Source organism: Micropterus salmoides, unplaced genomic scaffold, assembly GCF_014851395.1.
Source record: "Micropterus salmoides isolate LMB-PRFRI ecotype aquatic unplaced genomic scaffold, ASM1485139v1 Ms_hic_scaffold_14, whole genome shotgun sequence".
NCBI lineage: Eukaryota > Metazoa > Chordata > Actinopteri > Centrarchiformes > Centrarchidae > Micropterus > Micropterus salmoides.
The window spans coordinates 25,442,689-25,467,458 of NW_024040485.1; the positions used below are offsets into that span (position 1 = coordinate 25,442,689).

General features: G+C 40.3%; 1 protein-coding gene across 1 annotated transcript in view; it reads left to right on the forward strand.

The window, feature by feature from the left end:
- The first annotated feature begins 690 nt into the window (after positions 1 to 690).
- rem2 (RAS (RAD and GEM)-like GTP binding 2) overlaps positions 691 to 24,770 on the forward strand; it is a 28,799-nt gene continuing 4,719 nt past the window's right edge. The window contains exons 1-4 of the mRNA XM_038718750.1: positions 691 to 1,201; positions 3,623 to 3,959; positions 5,928 to 6,001; positions 17,678 to 17,855. Coding sequence (XP_038574678.1) covers positions 1,184 to 1,201; positions 3,623 to 3,959; positions 5,928 to 6,001; positions 17,678 to 17,855 — 607 coding nt within the window. The 5' untranslated portion in view covers positions 691 to 1,183. The remainder of the gene's footprint in view (positions 1,202 to 3,622; positions 3,960 to 5,927; positions 6,002 to 17,677; positions 17,856 to 24,770) is intronic.

A 24,770-nucleotide genomic window follows, 5' to 3' on the forward strand; every position in this document is an offset into this window, starting at 1 on the left:
AACATTTTTTCAGCTTACACTGTAGATGTTGTCATAAATAATTGGAAGAAAGATAGATATGACGTGGAACGAATGTCAGTCATAATAATAAAATGTAACAAAATGTTTAAATGTGCACCAACTGAATGTTAGTGTGTGTGTTTGTGCTCGTTTGTCTTGAACCGTCACCGTGGTGACAGACATATGGCACTCATGCACTTGTTCCTGATTGGAGAAATTGGACTTGTTACAATAGACCCCTGCTCCAGCCAGCCATGGTCTCCCATAAACTCAGCGGAGTGCCCCTTTTCAGAAAAGCTCATCAGTCTTTCTATCAAAAGATATGGTGAAAACATAAATGATTGTACGTCATTAAGAATGCTGTTTTATCTACTAATGGTCTTAGTTTGAATCTCATTCCTGTGTACAAACATTAATTGGCGGCACCTTCTCCAGTAGGCTTCACTCTGCCTCCCTCTGGCGACTGCTCAACCTCACAGCACACAAAAACTGACTCTTTATAGCCTACCTTCAAAACATGAAAAAAACTCACCGGGAAAAAAGACCAGTGTTTGACAAAGGCACATATTTAAATGAACCAGTGCATCTGAGCTGATGCTTGATCTAGGAGGAAGGAAATTAGGGCGCACTCCTTCACCCCCACCACCCCGCCTACCACCTCCAACCCAACTCATAGCAAGATCAGTCTACCGCTCACTGAAGGACGCGCCCCCGAATAGACTTTGCAGAAGAGAGAGAGAGAGAGAGAGAGAGAGAGAGAGAGAGATGCAGGTATTAACTGGAGGTGGGGGGAAAGCGCAGTCGTTGCTCGCCGTTGGGACGCCAAAAGAATAGGAGGGGATGTGTTGTGCGGATGGCTCTCTTTCTTCTTCCCATAAGAACTCGCCTCTTCTTCCAAACGGAGACGCAGGTGTAGCCTCTTTATCCTCCCTCCAGCCTACCACTACCCATCTCCAATTTTCCATGCGCCGCACCTCTCCTTTCAAGTCACCAGAGGAGGATTTTACGCGCCGGAGTGGGAAGAATAACATCTTGCTATATGAGATGTGGTGCGTCTCATTTGTGTGCCGTCTGTTACCACGGTTGTGAATGTGAAGCCGGGTGTGCACCCAGCACAGATGACTTGAACCGGACGGCAGAGGCGGTTGCTACAGCACTTGTTCTATAAAGAGAAGACTTATTGATGACCATGGCTGACCAGGTAAGGCGACACATATTCTCAACCTCCATTAAACCCACCTCGTGCGCTCGGCACAATAGCCTAGACTACACACGCACACACCAGGTACTAAACACACCCTCTAACGTGATCTAAGCATTGTTTTTTATGCAGCACACTTTGGTTTCTCCCTCTCACACTATTTCACTGTGTGGGAATTTCTGTTTAGAATGTGGAGCATTTTTTCATCTTTGCCTTAGGATATGATTTTTGGAATATTATTACAGGGACTTCCATTGTGTCTGTGCGACTCTATACTGACTTTAAAGTAACCTTTATGTGCCTTGTAGTATTTTTACGCCCTATTTATCGGATTTTCTGTCATAGTTCAATGATCTGCTGTGATGTTTGTGCAATATTTCTGTAATGCTTTAGCCATGCAGGGTTGGAGTTAGTAAAGGAGGTCGATCCATGGATCTGTCTCTGTCTTTGGGGGAACCATTTCATTCCCCATAGATCATTTGATATAGGCTATACTTTAAAATGAGTAATAATGAGCTGTACAGTTCACATGGTTTGAAAGAATCAGAAGCACACACAGCGAGACTGCAGCAGTCGGTGTAATTGGGCTGTAACGACGGAAGAATAAAAACATTGCCAGTAGTATTAATTTTGTATTGTGCACTGTTGTTTGCCCTAGTTTCTCGACATCCTGGCGGGAGAAGGAGATTAACCCCTGACACGCAGGCTCAGCCCGCGGTCGAGTTTCCTGTCTCTCCTAGTTCCCCTGAGCACCGCTGACAATGAAGGCTATGCCTAATTGATTAGCTCGTTCAATTAACCTAATTGAGCTACCTGAGTGAGCCTGTGTGAATGATGTAATGGTGTGTGTGTGTGTGTGTGTGTCTGATAGAGAGAGTGTGTAAGCAGCTACATAACTGTGTCACAAGCAACCACACCTCACCTGAATTCATGAAATTATAATACTATAAAGTCGTATTATACTACTAAACAACAATACACTATACTATATTGCAGTACATCACATTACACAACGCTATACTGTACTATACATGTAATATGGTGTACTGTAGAGTTACACCATACAGAATGCCATTTACTACACTTCACTACACAGTGCAACACAACATTACATTACACTTATACTATACTATATTAAACTACAACAATACAGTGCACCATATACTATACAGCACTGTACCATACGATACAATATTTATACTTAATTACACTATACCAGAGTAAACCACACTAGACTGCTGTACTCAACTATACTGTAGCCTACTATGCAATACATACACTTCTGAAGTGTATTATTATTCTATGGCATATATGCTACAGTATATAATGGTACTGTACTAAGCTAATTGGACAGCATTTAAAGGATGCTATGAAAACAAAGCAAACTGTGAAATGTCTATGCTCCAGGAGATAAAGTTACCATCATTAGAAATGCATGTACAATCTAACAATCTAATGCAATCCAATACAACAGCCCTGAGATACATCCTTATGTGTGAAGTTTAGACTCTCTAGTTTTGTTGACACTGTGTCAGAGAGGTACTGATTCATCTATTTGTAATTTGTGAGACTTTCCTCTGTGCTGTTCCTGTTATTGTGTCAATCCCCTTTAATTTAACATCAATACTGGACTCAGCCTTGCCACAGGCAGACACTGGGCCACAGATGCCCAGGAGTGCAGCTGGACCTAGATTAATTGCTGTATTAATATTGATGAGGGTCATCTATGGTTGGATGCTGTGGCTACAAACTCACACACTATTATGCAAATGCACACTTACCCAAACACATTATTCTCAGCCCAACTAAGAAAACCACTGACAGCTTTTCCTTTTTCAAATAACTCGGGATGGAGATCAACACTTTATGATTCGGACCTATTTTTGTGTGAATCCATGCTGGAGTGACTACGTAAAGACACCTGATTCATGTATGCCCTTATTACACACACAGCTGCAGCAGCTACAGCTCTTCTCCTGTCCCTCCCTTGTGTTTCTTTCTCAATATACCTCTTCCTCTTCCTCTTGTCTTCCTCTTTGTGGGTCCTTATCAACCTGCTGTCTTATAGCATCTTCTTATCTTCTGTCATTCTTTCAGCCACCACCACCCCCACACACACCTCTCCCCTTCAAGGTTCCCCTTTGACATACTCTGTGTCTTCATCAGCATCTCCCTCACACTGCCACTTATCTGTCTCACCTCCACTGTTATCACCTCCCTCCTCTTTACACATAGGCACACACAGTGGAAACACCCTTCCCCCATTCATCAGTGATAACATTTACCAGAATAGACAGTGTTACAGGTAGATCTGCAGCCTGTTTCGATCTCTTGGACTATTTTCAAGTACTTGCGTGTTGTCCAGTGGCTCCTTTTTAGACTTACACATGTCTTTTTTTTTCTGTTTCAATTTCATTCTAGTACAGTATGTTTCTCACCACGGCGCCCCCCCTCCGGCGTGGAAGCACACCCCTGCCTGTCAAACATCAGCTGCGGAGGGAAGAAGCCGTGTCCGAGGACTGCGATTGGATCCCGGGCTTGGAGGAGCCTGCCACGTTGCCTATCAGTGACACAGCGGTGCCTCGGGATGAGTCCTTCAGCCAATCGGCAGCAAGCCAGTCAGTTTACCACAGCCACGGCGGGGCATTGAGGATAGTGCTAATGGGACAGAATGGCGTGGGCAAGTCGTCGCTAGCCTTATCTTTGGCTGGGCAGTCGGACAGATCCCTCTCTATAGACTCTGAGACACAAGCATGTGGTAAAGACGTGGATAGGGATGGGTGGAGTGTGTTATTTGATTGTGTGCATGTGCACCTGTGTAAGGACTGAGAAACCTTTTTAAATCAGTCTCAAGATTTAACCTTAGAAAAGCTTCATTTAGACACACAGTGTTGAGTTAAAATGGTCACAATTCCATTCAAAGATTTAGATGAGCACATTAATTGAATCGAAACAGTGGGAAAACAGCTAGCCTGAAACACAATCTGCCTACCAGTACCAGCAGCTCTAAAGTTTACATGTTAAATCTTTTGTTTTTCTAATATGTACAAAAGTGTAAAAAAGGACAACAATTTATGGGGGAAGTGACTTCTTAGCAATGGAGCCAGGCTATCTTTCTCCCCATTTCCAACCTTTATGCTAAGCTACTGCCAGTAGCAGTAACTAGCTACTAGCTTCAACTACATATTTAGTGTAGTGGCATAACAGTGGTATTGATTGGCAGGTGGATTTTCCCTTTAAAGCTGCTAGAAAACAGCCTTGAGCTCCTTGTCCCTCTGCTTTGGCCTGTCAGTCAGTGGGTCTGTCTGTCATTGCAACTGCAACACTGAAGATAATCAGCTCTGGTCCTTAACCATCCAACCAGCCAATCGATAAGTCAGTGTCACTAAGAGCCGACTACTCCCTTAGCATAAAGCGACTTGCCCCTGACTCACATCATGCAGTATTCATTATTGGCCATGTAGTACACTTGGATTCATGCATCATAAATGGACAAAAAAGCACTAAGACCATTGAACATGTTTTCATGATGGCGCTGTCATTCTCATCTGGAATTCTTGCAATGTGCTAAATTATTCCAGATTCAAAACGTAAGAAAACACTAATTGACACCTATTTAATTAACACGTTTTGATTGTTTTGAACAGATGCTACAGCACCATATTACCTATGTGAGAGGGATAGCACCTCACCAATCAATATGCGTCCCCTAATTACCAGCAAAAGATAGCCATGGATTAACACCAGGAGATGTGGCATGCATGTACCTTAAGATAGACATGTCATTCAGTATTGTGGGTTTTTTTCCACCTATTTCAAGCTATTATGGTTTAATGTGTATTTTAAAAGATGCCATGCAATTATGTAGGTATTGTATTTTTTAGGGATATGTTGATAATCAGCTCATGATGTGGCACAAGACACTATACAGGGTTTATGGTTAATTACCATATTAAAGTTTCACCTTTTTTACTTAATAACTACAAGTTTTTCTTTTAAATGTTCATGTAAAAGGCAGCCTTTTGAAGTATTTCCTTAAACGGATAGTCTGGTGGTATTCTGTAAAACCACAACCAACAAAGAATTGATCCTTTTAGTGTGTGTAGTCAAAGCCTGATATGTCTTATTTCTCTGTGCCATGGAGCTTCTTTATTGTCCAAAAACAATTAAAAACATGGCACTGAGCTAAAGTTGCACGGGGTGACATTTTCCTTCATTAGATTATTTGGTAGGTTATCTGTAGAATATTTTGAGTCTCACGTACACTGTCCTGCTGCAGTAAAAATGTGATATTGCAGCAATATTAATATTATCAATATTGTTTGAATACTAAAAATATGTACATCTTAACAAATGTACAACTTTGCGGCGGGTGCTACAGATAGGGTAGGAAAGTGGAAATGTATGGAAAACGGGCTAAAACATTGTTAGTTTTGGTTTATTTAACTTATTTATGGGATTTGTTGATAATAAGAAAAATAAATATTATTACCAGGTTTATCCTTTAAATTGGAGTAAAAATTGTCAAATGTTGGAAATTGGTTGCAGTAACATTTCAGACATTTCATGTCAGTTGGCCACATGACCCAATTTAAAAACGATTTAAGGTTTCTGGAGTAGGTCAAGAACATTTTTGAGACCTAGATTAATTTAGCCCCTAGTATTTAATGACAGTGTCAGACACACAGTATGCTGATGTGTGTGACATGTGGGTTTTTGCTTGCAGGTGAGGGCTATGAGTGCACAGTAACAGTCGACGATGAGGACAGCAAAGTCATAATTTTTGACAACTGGAAACAGGTGAGTTACTGGCTGTCAGCGTCACACCTCATTCGATCTGTTGCGTTTGTCTCATTCAGTTTAGACTGACTTCCTGTGCTTTGGTGATCTCTTGCTGTCTAAGCCCGCTTTTACGTTTTCTGGTTTTGACATTCTTTGTCTGTACTTAAGAAATGGAAAAAGCAATTTCTTCGATTTCTGCGATGGGCGAATCGTTTGTGTGTATTCGAGTGAAAAGAGTGTGTTCACACTTGTGCTTTTGTGTCTGTCTGTGTGCTACTGTACAGGGAATCCTGCAGGAGCAGCTGTGCTCAATGTACTTGAGCTTTTTGAAGTTCTCTCATTCAGAAACATGGAAATCACTCTCTTGTTAACCTTACTTGTTACAATTCAAATCCATAGAACATTTTGGCGAGGGCTAAAATTGCTACGGCTATGCGTCATCAACCTTTGAGCTGAGTTGAGTTGAACAGTGTAAATGCGTTAAAACGACCCTTTGGCGATGATGTTTGAGCAGGCATAGAGCAATATCAACTTGTCAAAAAGCTCCTCGTGGCACTGAGGGCTTAATGCGAAATCAAAAAGCATGCAGTAATTAATGCATATTAATAATGTGATGGAACGTGTGAGCACTCTAATTAGTGTGTAGGGTGGATCATCCCTGATACGTTTTATTCCTGATGTCCACTTAGCCTTCATGGGCTCTTCCCTTAAGGTTAAATTATTCACACACAGCTACATTTAGCTATGGGGAACTCTACTGAAAGCTAGCTCATTGCTTCACTTCCTCACTTTTTCTGTAAGCCATCTTCACCCTTTCTCATCCCCAATTTTGTTGCCCTTCCTTCCTGCAGCTGCCATCATCTCTATCTCTCCATGTCCATTCACTCTCTTGGTTGCTTTTTTTGTGGCGCTTACTCGGCCCTCTCCACTGGCCCCTTTCCGCTGTGGTTAAATCTCGCTGAGAGTTAATTACATTTGTTATTCTGTGCGTGTTAATACAAGGCAGGGCATTAAGGCTGAAGCAACAGACGCAGGCCAGCAGGAAGCTTGGAATAACTCCAGGGCCGTCAGCAGTGAGGGGAGGCAAAGAGGACTGGACAGCATCCCAAAATCATCCGCCAATTCATGCTCATGTTTTTGTGCTTTTTTTGTGCTACTGCCCATAGATAAAAGACACGAATGTGCACACATACATATAGAAACTTACACACACAGAGTCAGGTGTGGAGACCTAATATGAGTTGTGGCCTTGAACTGGCACAGTGTTAAGCGCCAGTCCCAAGAGGCAGGGCTTCTGGCCTTGTAGCGAGCTGTAAGTGTTCTCCATGGGGCACCCCAACCTACACCAAAGTTACCATAGCAACATGCAAAGACACACACACATACACTCTTATGTATGCACATACAGGGCTGACTTAATCACTCACTCACGCATGAGATCATGCTAGAACAGTCAGCATCCAACACTATTGGCTGTGGGGCTTCAGCTGATCTCCGATCAGCGCCTCATCATTCCCTTGCAACACAAATTGCCAAAAAAAGATGAAAAACTGTTACATTGACATTCAGCAATTGCTGCTTCAAGTGCTTTCTTGGCTTCACTAACTGCTGATGGACACATGGAGATCTAGCTGGAGTCATAATTTTCACAACTGCAGTGCAGGGGGCTGATGCACAATAAACCACAGGTAGAGCTTACTGTAAACGCAGAAACACACAAATTTATATATATATACATATACAGACGTGCGTGTACTTGCACATGCTTCATCGGCGAATGTGTAAAACACACATGCATACACATGCACAGAAGGCTGAGAGTCTGCTCAGCCAGACGCTGGGACGTTGTGAGTGTTGTTGATGTCATGGGGGTTTGATGGTTTAAATAAGTCATCCATGTGCCCAAAATAGAAACACTGGCACACTTGGCCTTGACCTAGCCGGCCCATGCTGTCCTTCGCCTTTAGACAGACATTGGTTGTGTAATGTATCTCTTAAACAGTGAACTGCGTTCTGTATGTAGGGAACCAAGCGGGAGATTGAGGTCACTGAGGACCAGAGGGCCCTCTCACCCTTTTCGCTAATGTGTGTTTGTCTGTCTGTGTTTGTGCGTGTGTCTGAATTTATTCCGAGCTCTGAGTTTCCATTATTATTTGATAGCTTGAAATTAAAATATTTATTAAAGACAACCAAAAGGGGCAGCCTGAGGCCTGGTGATGTATGTGTGTATTTATCAGCGTGCAGTGAGAATGTGCTGCTGCCCCAAAGGACAGGATACTTTATTATGTTTAAACAAATTACAGAAAAAGTCCAGGATGTAATTTAGCAAGAAGATAATTGTTGCTTGGCCATTCTTTTGCACGATTAGGAGGGAAGAAAAACATCGTTCCACCATCCACTTCTTGGAACAGAGACAGATTTTGCTATATCAAGGGACTTTCTTCCCTGGAAATTTTTCTCTTTCCTGTTTTGCTACTCTGCAGCCTTATGAGAGTCGTTCTGGACTATTTACAGTTACTCATTTCTTGCCCTAATCCACACAAGCTATTAACAGTTTGTTTTTAGTCTCTGCTGGGAGTACTCAATTTAATACTCTGTGTGAACTATAATCAAAAAATAGAAAAGCTAAAGTTGAAATCTCAACTGCTGCATTGTATTTAAGGGATAAATATCTATAAAAATCTTAGTACAATTTTAAATGTTTTCAAGATCAGGTGGTTTGCAGGAATCTTAGCTTTTCTTGAAAAAAAAAAACAGCTTTGCTCCTTTGTTTGAATAGTCAAAATCAGCATATTAATTTCTGGTGTTATGTTTAAGATATTTTGGGCATGGGCAACAAGTTTTAAGTTTTGTCACTAAAACGTTTGTTTGTCAGAGATTTTCACTGACAGATTTTCATTGATAATTAGGCATAAACAGCATTAAGTTTGATCAATAATGCAATTCAAAACCGTACTAATCACTGGTAGGGTCTGAGCTCTGAATGTTTCATCATAATTCATGTCTGATGTACACAGCACAGCAGAGTTAGCGTCATGTTACTAAAACATGATGTGATGATACAGTACATCTAGCCTGCTAGAAAGCTGAATGTATCTAACATCCCTATGTATTTATTTTTTTGCTTTAATTGGCATTATCTCTAAAGTTGCCACTGTAACTTTGGATTAATAATGAAATTTAATTCTTGGTAACAAATTGGTAACCGTTGAAATTGACAGTAGTAAGCTAGCTGTCTAGCATGGTAGCTAATGGTTAAAATCACCTTTTCATTGTGTTCAAACAAGATAAAAATGACTACTAAACTGTCATTTTCACTGTTTCAGTGTCATGAAATTAACATGACATTCATTTAGCCAATAAATGTTAGCATGATCTGTGCAACTGACACTTGTAAATTAGCTATCTAACATGGTTGCCAATAATAAAAAGTAGTAAAATGTTCAAAGAAGACAAGTTATGTCTCTCATCTTAATTGTCATTTGTCACAGTGTCACTCACAATGGCTTAATATATGATCACAAATATTCTTTAAGTTTTAAAACGTGAATCCTATTTCATGATTTATTCTGCTCCTCTAACCTTGGTCACAGAGCAGGCACAGGCAAGAAGTGATTGGTCCTCCTGTGTACAATGCAAAGTACTGATTGGTTGTTGGACCCTTATAGAACCAAGTTAGAGAATTACTTTGGGGGCAGAAGCTTTTATTTTTTCAAATTATAAGGCCATTAGTGCAAGTAAAAATACAGTAAATCTACACAAAATGTTGTCAAAGAATAGTTCCATGTGAATAACTCGTTTAATTATGAGGCTACAAAATGGTTTTACAAATTACATAATACTTGTGTCCTGGAGGAAAATCCTCATTTATCCTCCCTCCATAGTGAGGTCAGAGGTCAACCACTGAACAACATCCCTGAAACTGGTAGGGATTTGGGGATTTGCTAATGAACACTTCACCAGGGTGGAGGCTCCACATGCTGTCATATAAAAGCTTGAATCTGGGTCATACAGGGACACTTACTACTGTGTGTGTGTGTGTGTGTGTGTGTGTGTGTGTGTGTGTGCTGTCGTGTCAGCTTCATTTGGAGATGGCGTAGTCATTCGTAGTCATTGGTGCTCTGCTTACACATTGCTTACGTGTGTGTGTGTGCATGTGTGTGGTTTAGCCAGTGCAGGCCAGATGGCCTCTGTAATATATTTCCTTAGGGAAGCCTTGTCTCTGTGCAGCAGAAAGTTCGGAGAGAGAAAAAGAGCAAACTCACCAACTCAGCATTCCATCTGCTCTAAGCTTCGTCATCCTATTATCAGATTTTGACTTAGCTACCAGAGCAAGGTGCTCTTCTGTCTCACCTTCTTGCTTCTGCTCTTCCCTCCTCTTCCTTCCTTTGTCTTTCTTTCATTTCCTTCATTTGTCTCCCCTATATCTTTATTGATCCGCTTGCTCTTTCATTTGGCTCTGACAGGCAGTCAGGCAGATAGAACACTAGCCAAAGACTCAGATGGTTGCAACAGTGTTTGCCTTTGATAAAGCAACATGGTAGTATGAGCGTCTATGTATTTATACGTGCATGTGTGTGCAATGTTTGTGCAAGCAGGTGGAGATGTATTTGACCTTTTGTTTCCATGTAAGTAATCTGCTTGGCTCCTGTCTCTTGTTCTGCAAAGCAAATGACTTATAGCCTGCAATAGTTCAGGTTCTGTGTTCCAGGCGGTGGGGAGCATGTTGTATAATAATGACACACACACACACACACACATACTCACTCTCTCTCTCTCACACTCATGCACTCGGTCAAAATATGGACAAATGCTGTGTTTTCTTTTTTCACACTGGAAGGAATAATAGTTTTGAGTGCTCGCAGAGCCACAGCATGTTATGCAAATGATGTCTGATAAGTGATTCATTGTCCTCAGTGTTGATGGTTGCTGATGTAGTGCCTGGATTTAGCAAGATGGTGTGTGAGTGTGTTTTTGAGTGTATGTTAATGTGTGTATAATGTGTATTGTCTCTGTACATACAAATGGCTTGTGGCACATGAAAATTGAAGTCCATTCCAGTTTATTGATAATGTTGGAAGCTGCTTCTCAACCCCAACTCAGCTGCGGCCTCTCACTGTACTTAAGGTCTGCACGAAACATTACATTACATTACAAGTTCACTCATTTTGAAAAAGAAAAATCATGAATGTATGTTACACTGATAAAGACGTGTTTAGAAACCATGCTTTCTGACAGGTTTTATTAGATGTTTTTTTATCTTCATGTGCGTCAAAGGATGTAAATCCTCTGGTTTTGACCCTTATAATTGGTAGAATAGATAGACCTGTCTGACTCTACTGTGAGCCTCCTACTTTAAAAAAAAAAAAACATTTATCATGCTGTTTGAAGGTTTGAATGTTTAAAATAGAGTGAGAAGCTGCAGAACAGCCGTAAGAAGAGATCGACTAATATAGCATTGTATATTATCAGCCGATTATTGCTTATTACAGCCATTACATAATGATTTTCTTTTACTGTACATGTCTGGCTCAGTATATTGTTACAATTCTTCACATTAAAGGGATCCTTATTACAGATTCTTGTTTATGTTATGCTTTTTATGTTATGTTTATGGCTTTAATTAGCAAGTTGAGCAATTCGGCACTAATGGTAAGTTTAATGAAAGTAAAGCTATCAGCAAGATTGATAGTAATACACAGTCATAAATGATGGGCAAAAACACAAGGCATTTGGCAAAGACATTCCAGGATGTAGCCCAAAGCAACAACCTCCCACCAAAAATAAGGCCATTATTTATTCCTAATTTCAACATAGAGCCAGCATTGCAAGTGTATTTTTGAATACAAATCAGATGTCAGTATTTCAGTGAACATGCGGCTGTTCATATATACTGAAGCATTAGAGCACTAGATGGACAAAAGCATGTGGTCACTTGAACATTAAAGCAATATGCGACTGATGGACAAATTATTTCTGGACTTTCGACCAGATTTTGGAGTGGATTGCTGAGGTTGAGCACTGATGTTGGATGGCATTCACACTTGGCGTTCCAATTCATCCAAAAGGTGTTGGGGTTAAGGTCAGGATTCTGTGCCGGCCAGTCCAGTTCTTCCTCAAAACAACTCATCAATAATTTCTATATGTTGAAATGGGAAAGGGCCTTCCCCAAACATCACAGCTAAATGTGCAACAAATTTAAACTTTAATGTAATGTCTAACATTGTTAGGTATTATTTATTATTAGTTTAACACTCATCACTCAAGATTGGTGTGTGGAAGTACGTGACATCACCTTTTTCCAGTCGAGTCCCACCCACTTCAAACCAGGGAAAGCATCATCAGACAGAAAACTCCTTTGTTAAACACCCAACACGTCTGGCTGAAAAATGCTCATAGTAAGGAGATGATTTAGAAGGAAAGCTTTTCAGGGCCTTTACGATTAACTTCCCTTAATTTCAAAGAAGGGGCCTGGACCCACCCATGAAAAGCAGCCCCAAACCAATAGTACACTGATACATGTATACAGAATATGTGCCATATTTTAGGCCATGTATTGTAGCAAGGTGAGGAGTATACAGAAAGACGCCAATCAATTAAACCTCACAAAGCATCCATGTTTTAGGCCGGATGAGTTCTTTGTTATTAAGATGATTTTATCAGTATTTTCCTGAATGCTTACTGATCTGTGTGTATTTGCATATGATTTGAATATTACTGCATGTGGGCTTGGCTTTTATGTCTGTGTCTTAGTCCATGTGAATGTATGTGTGTGAATGTGTGTGTATACTATGTGTGGAGTAGGTATTGACAGATGGCCCACTCTCTGTGGACAAGAGAGGAGCTGCTTAATCGAGAGAAAGAAAGAGGGGGAGAGAGCTGGCACTGTCCTGAGTTGTCTGTTTGATAGAGAGGCGTATTTACTTGGTCACAGTTTTCCTCCTGAAGAGCTCCATCACACTCCTAATCGATGTCTACTTTGTATTTGTACTCCTTTGCTTATAAACATTAGCCCCCCCTCTCTGTGTCTCTCTCTCTCTCCCTTTCACTGTTTATCTCCCTCTGTCTTGTTGTTTTCATTCTTCCTCCTCATCCCTAAATCAGACAGTGACAGGTGGCGGAGCCGCCTTCCATGCCAATGCCTCCCACCCTCCCTCCTTCCTCAGCTCCCTGTCTTTTCCTGTGCTCCGTCAAGCAGACATGGTGCCAAGGGGCTCCCCATGAATTTCCTGCTCCAGGGTCTGATCCGATACTACTTGGCCGCTTGAGACAATGTGAATTTTTCAGGCGTCTGAAACTCTCTGGAGGGCAGGAATTTACCTTTGGGGCTGTGAATGTAGGGCAAGGGCATCTGCGTAAACACACATACACACCGATAATATGCAGTCCACAGCTAGAAGGCAGATTGGGTTATCTGGTGGGAATAGCATTTTTTCCTATTGATTTAGTCACCAGTGTTTATGCCTCCAGAGTCCTATTTCCAGTTGAAATACAACTTTATTGTATTTGCAGTTCTACAGGTCATAATTGTGCAATGGTTAGAAATAACAAAATGGAAAGTTATAGATTAAAGCTTAAACCAACTCTCAAATAAAATGCACCAATTCGTACTGAGCATGTTTACAGTTAAATCAAGTAAAAAGCTTCTGACTTCCAGACTGTAAGATAAACTTTGTTTTCTGTTATTGACCCAGTGACCATAAATACTTTGTTGCCACATTGGTAACAATTTGGATTTCCTTTGAGGACTATAGTCACAGTCTGTGTTTCACTACAAGAAACCCACCTGGATATAAAACAATTTTTCCTATAAGTCTTCTAATTCTATACTGGGCCTCTTTTCAACGAACGGGACTTTGACTGGCATAACACTGTAGAGTCTGGTCTCAGGTTTCTGTCTTTGGGAGAAAAATAGTTTATTGATTGAGCTCATCCAACTTTAGATAAAAGGTATTTTGTTTTAACCTATTTAAACCCCACAGGCCTTGTGCTAGAGTGGAATGGCATTGGTAAACCCACCTTACAGTTTTTCTCAATCGATTTGGCACATTTACTGAAACAAAACTACAATTGTCAAAACTCTAAGCATAGTCCTCACATGACATGGTATAGTCAGCACACCACTCTATGTGACCTGCAAAAGGTGATTAAACAATCAAAACTCGTGTTCCAAATGTAAATAAATCCATCAATGACTAAATAATTGTAATCAAAACAAAAGGTTCCTTTCACATTGCTTACCAAGACAGATAGGAAAGACATCTTGTCAAATGACTGCATGTGAGGAAATTGAATTGTTCAACTTTTAGAACAATACACATAACAATCATGTATCTAATATATGTGTTATATTAGATACATGATTGTTATATAATATAAGGTTATTGTGATTGTTGGTCGCTCTATTTAGCCTTTAGCATGTCAGGATTTACACAATGTGTATAATTGCATTTGAGAGAAATTATGATTCAACAGCAAATGAATGCAAACTATTTTGAACTGCAAGGCTTACTCAATGCATTTTGTGCCAAAGCAATTATAAATGACTATAGTTATGTGAACAACTGACCTAATGTTCATATAAAAAATCATATAGTTTGACAAAGTTTAATAGGCATTTGATGATTGAGCCAAAGCGAATGAGAAAAACTGTAAAAACTTAAGTACACTGAAGGTGCCATGGCTTTTCTTATAATATTTTCCATTAAATGCAGGAGTGGAGCTAGACTCTCAGCTACCACCTGCTACCAAGTCATTTAAACGTAAAGTTAAAGTTTACATGACCCCGGACTCACTCCGAAAGTCCACTGAGTCCGTCTGCTTCGCTGGTGCCAGAGCTGATCGCAGCCATTCTAGTAAATGTTTGTGCTCACACCACAAGCAGCATAGAGCAGATGAACCGGGCAGGAAGTCACACACAGAAACGGCAGAGAATCTGGTCAATTTTCAAAATAAAATCAGACGAAAAAGAAATAATACTATGTAGCCTTCTTAATCATAGTAGAAGCACAAACAGCATCACTAATCACCGAATCAACAAAATCTAAACATGTCAGCAAAATCCAGCAGGCAAAACGCTGTTATTCTGAAATGCTCCCTACTTGTTAGATGCATCCGTCAAGACGATGAACGAAAGCGGGCCACAGAGAGCTGTGAAGAATATAGTAGAAGCACAAAAGAACATATTAAAAACAAGTCATTATCGTGGGTCAGGCTGCACGCTCCGCTGCTGAAAGCCTGTGTAACTCTGGGGTGATCAAGCGGGAGGCTTCTGGTTTGATACGCGAAGCCAGTGCGGAAGTCCCACAAACCGTCCAGCAGGGGGCGACTCTTCTGGTTGCAAAAAGAAGTCCAGTTCCATTAGAAATAATGGTAAAATGACTCTACTTCTCAGCTGAATAATTACCTCAGTAAACACTTTCATAATGAGTTTATGGTCTCAATCGCTAGTTTTAAGTCTTCTTCAATAGAATATGATGTTCAGTTAGTAAATTATGGTCCCATTTAGGGGAAAACAGACCATAAAGCAGAGTATGCTTCAGAGCGGGATTATCTGTTATTGACAAGTCATGGCGACCATGTCAATCAGGATAGAGTAAGTCGTACCCACGGCAAATTTAACCAGCGCTGTTGAAAAAGCGTATTAGGAGTTGGCTGTACATTTAGTTTTAAGACTGTTGTTCACTAGACAAAATTGTCAGCCCTATTAAAAAGACAGTTAAGGTGAATTACAGATGCACCTAGCTCCACTCAGCCGTTAGCTCCAGCGTCTAGTTCAAATATGGTAATGTTTTATAAAAAAACAAATCCTAGTTCTGTAGAATCACTAAACCTTTGGATTGCGCGGATAAAAATACAACTTTGTCAACCAGAGTGTTAAAATATTTTTGCATCTAACTTTGGAGTTACTTCAAGGGAATTTTAAAGCAGTATTATCATGAGGCTAATGTGTTAGCCCATTTACACATCCAGCAGACAATGTTAGCATTTGGAGTCATGTTTCATTCCACCTAGGGCTGTGCGATATGACGATATCTATAGTTTGACGATATTAAGACGTCTGTCGTTTCCGATTATGCTCTATTGTTTATGTCATTGTGTCACAAATTCCACACTATCCCTTAATATTTTGGTGAGGAAACAGCGCTATGCACCGCAGTGAAGTTAGCTTTACATTGGAATTCGACGTCTATTGAATGTCCAACGTAAAATATCCAACTTGAAACTAACTTCACAGGTCCGTTCTGGAATAGAATTTGCACTAAATATAATGGACGAGCCACACTATCAAGCAGTGCCAGCCATGATGTGTGTCACTCAGGTAAAGTTTAATGTCTTGCGCACGGACATACAGATTACTTTATACTTTGCCAAGACATGCTGTTGTTGTGATGGGTTTTTTTTGCCATATCGCACAGCCCTAATTCTATGTCCATTCATTAAAATGATACAATTAATTTATTTCACCTCCGTTTTGGTCTCCACCATCTCCAAAAGGAACCTATCTGGCTTTTTAGCACCCAAATGCTTGACTAAGTTAAGCTAGTTGTTAACGTCTGTCTGATGTTTGGTGCTGGGCGTGTAGTATACAGTAAGTTATTAGAGCTATTTTCACTGAAAACAACTGATTAGTACAGTGATGATGAGGAGGAGTTAACAACAAAACAATGAGTTGAGGGGAACTGAGTTGGTGGGTGAGAGATCTCGGTGGATTGTGTGTCTCATTTCCTATTGCACACAGTCATTTGACATATTGTTCATATAAAAGTATTTATTTGTGCAGCTTTAAGGGGAATACTATGAACTATAAAAGGTTGTACCTTGTTTGGCCAAATTCTGAACAAAGACAGTGAATCGTATAAAAAGCTACAATGTGTAACAAAAATGGTGCATACCTAATCCACATTACCCCAGGCTTCAGACTTAAATCCAAAATTGGATTGCAGTTCACATCCACAGGGAATTAAATTTACTAAACCCTAAACCATATGGCAAATTCCCTGCATCTAATATTACTCATTAAATGAGCAGACATTTGACTGATAACAATATTGACAAGATATTATTATTTGGAAACTGTGTATATGTAAATAAGTATCTGGGAGGAATTTGGCCATGAACTATCAGTTTAGTTGAGATTTTATTCCAGTTACAGCTGGGAGAACCTTGTCGTCACCTATTTTACACCCATGAACCACCTTCAGGCCAATGTAAATGTCGCTGACAGAATCAGGGAGAGAAAGCGAGAGAGGACAAAGATGGTCCCAGGCAGTTCCAAGCTGCTGTTTCTGCTAGAGCCACTCGGGCTAATTAAGCCACTGTGACAGGAAGCCCCGACGGGATGTTGGTGGTCACTGTTAAAAGGGTCAGGAGATTCAAAGTGAAGCATGACGTGCATACAGTCAAGTTGAGCAAAGCCTCCTCTGCATTCCCTTATGGGACAGTGATAAAAAACTTGAGTGCCGTCTGCTTGGCATTAGCACTGAAGTCCTTTCAATGGCTAAGCTCCAACACAACAAAACGACGACTTGAGGAGGAATCTGAGTTTAAAAATTGAAAAAAAAAGACAAAGTTGCTGAAAGGATCTTGTCATTGACATTACACACCTGTTCAGCTGTCTCTGGATCTGCAATGCTGATCTGCTCCACATAGGTGTTGTTTTACAAATGTGTATGTGTGTTTGTGATTCCCCAGGACCTTTCCACTCTGCAGTGTGATGTGTGTATCCTGGTCTTCTCAGTGACTGACAGGCGAAGTTTCCATCGCACGGCCCAGCTCCGCCTCCTTCTCAGGGAGTCCCAGCCACACACACCAATCATCCTGGTGGGCAACAAGAGCGACCTCGTTCGCTCCCGTGAAATCAGCTCTGAGGGTAGGTAGAGGGATGGAAATGGTCTGTAATATCAACCTGTCAAAAATGCACGCTATTAGCCTTTTGCCAAACTCCTCCCCCAAACAGCAATCATCTAATCATAGCTGAAGAAACCATAACTAGGCAGAGCAGGTCTGTCAAGCTATGGGTTTCTCCATGTGCACACAAGTGGTGTCAGTCTACCTCTCTCTGATAACAAGAATCCATTGTTACATAAACGACTAAGACTTTCAAATAGTAAAGCTGTCAACGTTGTCATTATTAAATACATACTGTATGTACCGTATGAGAACTGAAAGCTTGACTAGGCATAGTAAAAGTAACCAGTGGGGGGATGGGCTTAGCAAACAGTTTGCATCTGGCCAGACACAAGCAATGAATAAATGCCAGGCTGCTGGGATAATGATGCAAGACAAGAAACATACAAGAAAGATTTGAAACGCACTCTCTGGTTTGCTTCTTTGAAATGCCTTTGTAGCAGTTCTCCATCTAGAAAATCTCAAATGGAAAATGTTTTGTAATTACGGTCTTCTGATAGTGATGGTTTTCTCTGCTAGTTAAAATGGTGTACTTGATAGGCACAAGCACACATACACATATGTTTTCCCCTAGAGAACAATGGTATTGTGCTTTGTGCAATTACTTGTCTATACTGTCAATGTACTGCCTTTTTTGTCTTGGCTCATCTGTCTCTCTGCTGTATTTTACCATAAATCTTCCTCTAACCAAGCATCGCCTCCATTAGAAAGACTCTTGGCGGATCTATCTTTGATCAGCAAAATCAATTTCTTCAGTGTTTATAATATCTAGGGATAAATGCTCTGTTGGTAAACTCCTTATGGGAAGAAAAGTCTGTCATCCGTTATTGTTGTAAATGGGTGGAAATATACACTCAGTCAGTAAAGCCATTTCCACCAGGTTTTTTTTTTTATGTATTTATTATTTTACCACACTGAATTACACTGGATGTGCTTAGGGTTGTGAGAAATGAAACCAAATCAACCAATTGGTCAACATTTGGTACAAATAAAATGTAAAGTAAATGATTACTCCATTTTTACCTCTTTGGTAGATGTGTATGACAAAAACACACAAAAAGTGTCAACCATCACTGTCAGTCAGTCTGTCAGTCCAGACTGCAGAGGATGAATCAAAATTACTTTGTTGATCCCTGACTTTTACAGCGGCACCAGCATGCTGACAAATATGGCTTCAAATTAAATCACAACTGTTTATTTGCTATAAAATGTGGTCCAGACACGTCCCCAACAGGGTGAAATGTAAAGACTTTGGTGATTCCCTGACTTTTCACCTAGTACCATCATTACATCTGAATGTTTATTTGACTTATGACCAAATATCACAAAATTACATTCCCATCAGCTTCAGCTGTGTTTTGTGTGAATAACCCTTTGCAATTTACATTGTCATTGTCAGCAAGCTTATATTAGTATTATGATGTGTTTCAGCTGGACATTTCTGCACTTAGGCTTACTATGACTATTAATTACGTCATGAAGACATTGACGCATTCCAAACAAATCCAACATGAGATTATTGAATATCTCACAATCATAAATGGGAATAAACAAGAGTGTCTGGGGAAGCAAAGTGGATAGAAGATGATCCACATTCAGTAGACTCAAGGCTGTAACTGCTGCCAAAGTTTCCCCCATTCAGTTTGGATGGGGATGAATACTTAATGCAGTATATTTTGTGTTTTATTCGTATCTAATTTAGATACGTGTGAGATTTGTTTTTGTGTGAGAGGTGTAGTTTTCAAGAAATTCAAATTCCATACACTGTGATTCAATATAAAGTTTACAAAAACATGAAAAATCCATGTGGATTAGTATTTTTGTGTTGTTTTGATACAACAATTGACAATGCAAAATTAATAAATCCTGCCAATCTAAGAGCTCACTTTACTCTGGTAAATATCACTGTCGAGCAGCAAGCTTACCAGACCTTTTTATATTTTGGCACACCACACTGAAGCAAGGTCTTGGCAAAACAAATTCACTAAGGAAGAAACGCACTAAATCCATTTAGTGATGCTTGAAAATACACTGAACAGACATCAAACCACAAGGCAAGTTTTAATTCTTCAGGACTTTATGGGTGACCTTTTTTATGTAACACTGTCAGGTCATCTCGGTGTCTGCGTTTCATTAATGTTTGAAATAGAAAGTGGGTGCGGAGTGACTGTCTTTGAAATGGAGGAAAGACTGACAGCTTGACCTCATTTTGAACTTGCATTTATGGCATATATAGTATATAAATTCAAAACCTCATGGCCATCTCTGAAATTTATATGTACTCACAGTGTACATTTAGTTTGTAAATGTATCCACTGCCACATATATCAAATAAAAAGACTTATATTTTGCAGCTGTTGGAAACCTATCCTTCCCTATTTAATCCTCGTGAGGGGCTCCATCTCTCTGTGCTCTGAGTCGGCTCCTTGGTTTTTTGTTCTGCTTTTTTTTCCCAGATGGTACATCTCTGTTTGAATTATCTCCCTCTTACATGACCCCGCTGCTCTTACTTTGCTTATATGTGTTTGTACTCGCCATACTCGCACAACTGCCTGCATGTACACAGACACTAACGCCCAAACAAGCAGACACACATCCTCGACTCTCTCCATCTTCTTGCTGCCTGCATGGTGTCAGCGAGGCTGTTTCAAAGCGAGGACTGTGATAAGAGGGACAAGGAGAAGAGGTGTGACAGAGGGAACGGCGTATGAGAATGGTGTGTGTATGGACGTCCAAGAGATGTGTGGAATGCATTGTTAGTGTGTGGTTGAGCTTGTTTTATTGTCTTTGTTCACATTTTTAGACCTTCAGACTGGGGACAAAGGGAGACTGTATAGCTAGGGTTCCATACATCACAGTAATGATGTCAAGCCTCTTTGAAGTATTTGTCTCCATATCTTTCCATGCCAGTATAAAATAGGTTATAGATGATCCTGGCCTGCCCACTTTCTGTTTCTGAACTTAAGTGGAAATTCAGATATTGCTAAATTACCTCCCTAAACCACTGCAGCTGGTCCTGAGAGGCTTTAAAGGTTAAATTCTCTCATCTATAATCTGTAGAAATTGTCAGTGACCAGATGTGAACTCAACTTTCAAATATTGAAGTTTAAATTATAACTCCTTACAAGAATTAGTCCAGATAGTAATGTAATGTTAGCTGTCACTTGACTGAGCTTTTAATGTTAAAGAATTATGATGCAAATGATTGTATTAAGATTGCTAGTCACACTCATCTTTTAGCTCTTTACGTGTAGCTCTTTCATTTGGTTTTCCAGCTGTAGATAGACATAGGCTGTATGAATGAGACCACTAAGACACAATATAAAACCAAATTGAAGCTCAAGTGCTGTCACAAAACAGCAGAGTCAAAGTAAATGAGTAGCTGATAAGTCATATAGACAGCTAATATCCCTCCTGGTGGAGGCTGAAGCAGAGCTTAAAGGAAAGGCCAGAAACCAAATCAAATGGGATGCTAATGTTCACTGTGTACTAGGTGTGTAGTAGCAAACACGTCAGCCAGAACAACTTTGTGAGCTGGTGGTGGGCGGACAACACCAAAGCACAGAAGGTTGTTTCACACGTGTGAAGCACACTGTTTCACTACATTGTGTCTGAGCTTGTGTCAAATCAAGAATCCCACGTGACTGATGCTTCAAACCTCACTGGTGCTTCAGAAAGCATTTGTAAACTATATGCCCATGGGACACACACATTGGTGAGGTAATTGGGAAATACGGCGATGTAAGCTACAAAGACATAATCAAAAGAACGGGAACATATATCAGAGACCATGATACTAGAGAGTCAGGAAGTAAAAATAATTCTGGAGGAAGCATTAATTATTTATTTGACTGCACAGTTGTGTGTTTACTGCAGAACATCTGGACAAGAGAATGAGGCCAAGTAACATGGTCAAAAATTATTTTTTAATTTATTTGAGGGATATTAGTTGAGAACTACAAGGTGACAATCTAACTACATTTGATGAGTCAATGTCAACCCTCAAATGTTAATCTGCAGTGACAGAGATTTCTCAAATAATATGATTACCAGAGGGAATGAGTTTGGGGATGTACATAATGACCAGTTATGTTTTAAAAAAACATATACACTACTACCCAAATTTGTATTGCCTGTATTATTCTAACCCTTTGGTATTTTGTCCTAATCCTACAAGAAGTCTGGTTAAATTTAGGATTATGATTAGAGTTCTAACAAGATTAAGGTTTAATTAATGGTATTATTTAAGGCTCAAGTGCATTTGGGGTTCACTTTAAGCTTGTAATGGTGAGGGTTGAGACTGAGAGAAAGAATACAGTCGGTGGCAAGTTCTCACAAGGACATACGAAAACAACGGTTTGTGTGAGTGCAGAAACAACAGTTTGAGGTCAAATCTTGTTTGGTTTGCATTGTTTTGCAAGTTAAACAGAGGCAGCAAGTGTAAAATGTGTCCACATCGGTGCATGCACATTGCTGTCGACACAAGTTCGGCCACTGCTTCGGTATATACTTAATGACACGAGTGGAAGGGGGAGAGAGGGAGGCGAGGAATGTGTAATGAGAGATGCCTATACTCAGCATATTCTCTCTTCATAAAAAAAAAAACAACCCAACAACCCAGGAGCAGCGATGTGGTCAGCGATATGGAAATGCCCCATCTCTGTTCCCAGGGCGCCTGACAAGGATGTTCTAATGTTCTCTCTGGAGAGACCACATGTATTCTTTCTGATATGTGAGCCTGAGAGAGGAAGCCGACTGGTCTGCCCGGCTAGCTAACATCCTTCTCAGAAAACCTGGGGCCTGGCTGAGAATGCTGTCGAATGCAGTCATAAAGTCTATTTATGGCATGTACAGTGACACTTTTATTCTGCTGTCTCTCACCTTACCCTCTTGCTAGATCTATCTCCCCATCCTTAACACACACAGTGACATACACACTGTCACACTGGGGACGTATTAATCATTTGCCCAATATGGCCCTGCTCCTCAGGACTTTGATTAATATACACTCTGGCTCTGTTTGCTTAGTCGACATTCTTTCTGTCTGTCTGTCTCTTTCGGTCTCCTTCCTGTCCTCCTGCTTGTTCATTTAATCTGTCATCTCCTTTCAGGATCTCCTTCTCCTGTCTTAGTGACTCACATGTTTCTTCCTATTTGTCTGAATGCCTCTCTCACTTCATTCTGCTCAGTCTGATTCTCAATCCCTTGTTTCTTTTCTCTTTGTCAGCACACGCGTAACTAGGGACCTTTGGGTGGGCGTCTTCCTCCTTTCCTCTACGGCTGCACAATATATCGTTTCAGCATTGTCAACGCAATGTGCCCATGCGCAATAGTCACATCGTAGGATGAGCGATGTCAAGCAAGACAAATTAACTCAAACCCCTTAACTTTCTTGCTGCTCGATACAAAAGGAAAACTCGCACGGTTCTCATTTTCCGTGACTAATCTGTCTTATTATTTACTCCGATTTTTGATACACAGAGTTTGTTGCTAGTGAGTGACAAGCGGGCTCTGCATGCACAGCAAACCACCAATCACAATATTGATCTTGATCAGTTTGTCAAACAACCAAAGCTGGCCCTGCCCCCGTTAGTTGTCGACAACATCTTGAAAAGGAGTGAGGAACAGGAGAAAGCATCTTTTGTAAACAACTCAGGGGGCTGGTGTATGGCTGCTTTTATTTTTATTTTCATCATTTTGTTTATGTTTACAGCATTAATGCTCAAGAAAGGATATAGTATGGAGAAGTATGCACTCAAAAAAGAGTAAAACTAAATTTTTCAGCTCATATATTTTAATTTTATATGCATTTTTCCCTTTTTATACACAGACTATGATTTTCCCCATACAAAAATCGCCCCAATAATTCTAGGATGCTTATTCTTTTCAAATAGAGCAAATGAAGTCATGTGGTGAAAATTCCTGTATTCCCCTCTCTTTGTTTCATCTCCACTTGTTTCCTACTCTCCTCTGCTCTTTTCTCCTCCTCTCATTTCCTAATATCTCCTCTTCTTGTTTCCTTGCTTCCATCTCTTCTTTCCTCTCCTTATATTCCTTCTTCTTCTCTCCTCTCCTCTGTTTCATCTCCTTGTTTCCTCTATTCTCCTCTGTTCCTTTAGTTCCTTCCCTCTGTTCATCTCCAATTCAATTTCCCAAACACTCTTTAAACAGGTTACAAGGACTCAGTTCAATTCAATCAGCTGTCGTAGGTATTAAGATAAGCCCTCTTGATCTGGTTTGGGATTTGTTTGTTTTTCCTCCCACTCTTACATCATCCACTATCAGGTGACATTGCTGTGGGTCGACAGCTGCTGGGTAGCTGAGATTATTTCACCCAAATCAAATCTAGTTCTGTTTTTTCTAATACCTGTGTAACTCTGGGGCATTCTGTAGTTGTGCAAATTCTGCCACATAAAACCAGATTAATAGGCTACATTGCACTGACCACAGCTCAGAATATTACAGTAACAAGGGTTTAACCAGATTTAATAAGGGATGTGGAGTATTTGGTAAATCATCACTGCTTGTGAACTGCTTAGTTTTTATGTAGCTTTTAATTGTATCACATGGTCTTCATCATCAATTGGAGTTTGTTCAGTCTCATGTCACCAGTTCAGACCGTCCTCCCCAAAAATATGGCCGTATAGGTTGTCTGTGCAAGCAGACCCATATTTACATTAGTTTCGTAAGTTATGTTACCCATTAAGTTAGGTTACACAACTAAACTTACGAAACTAACATACTTATTTGAACCCAAACCATTATCTAAACCCTAAACCGGTTCACAACGTCAACAATGTAATGCCACCATAATGAAAAAAGTCTGCTGGAACTGGGAGTCATGGGCAAATTACCTATTCTGTCGTTTAGGCGTGAA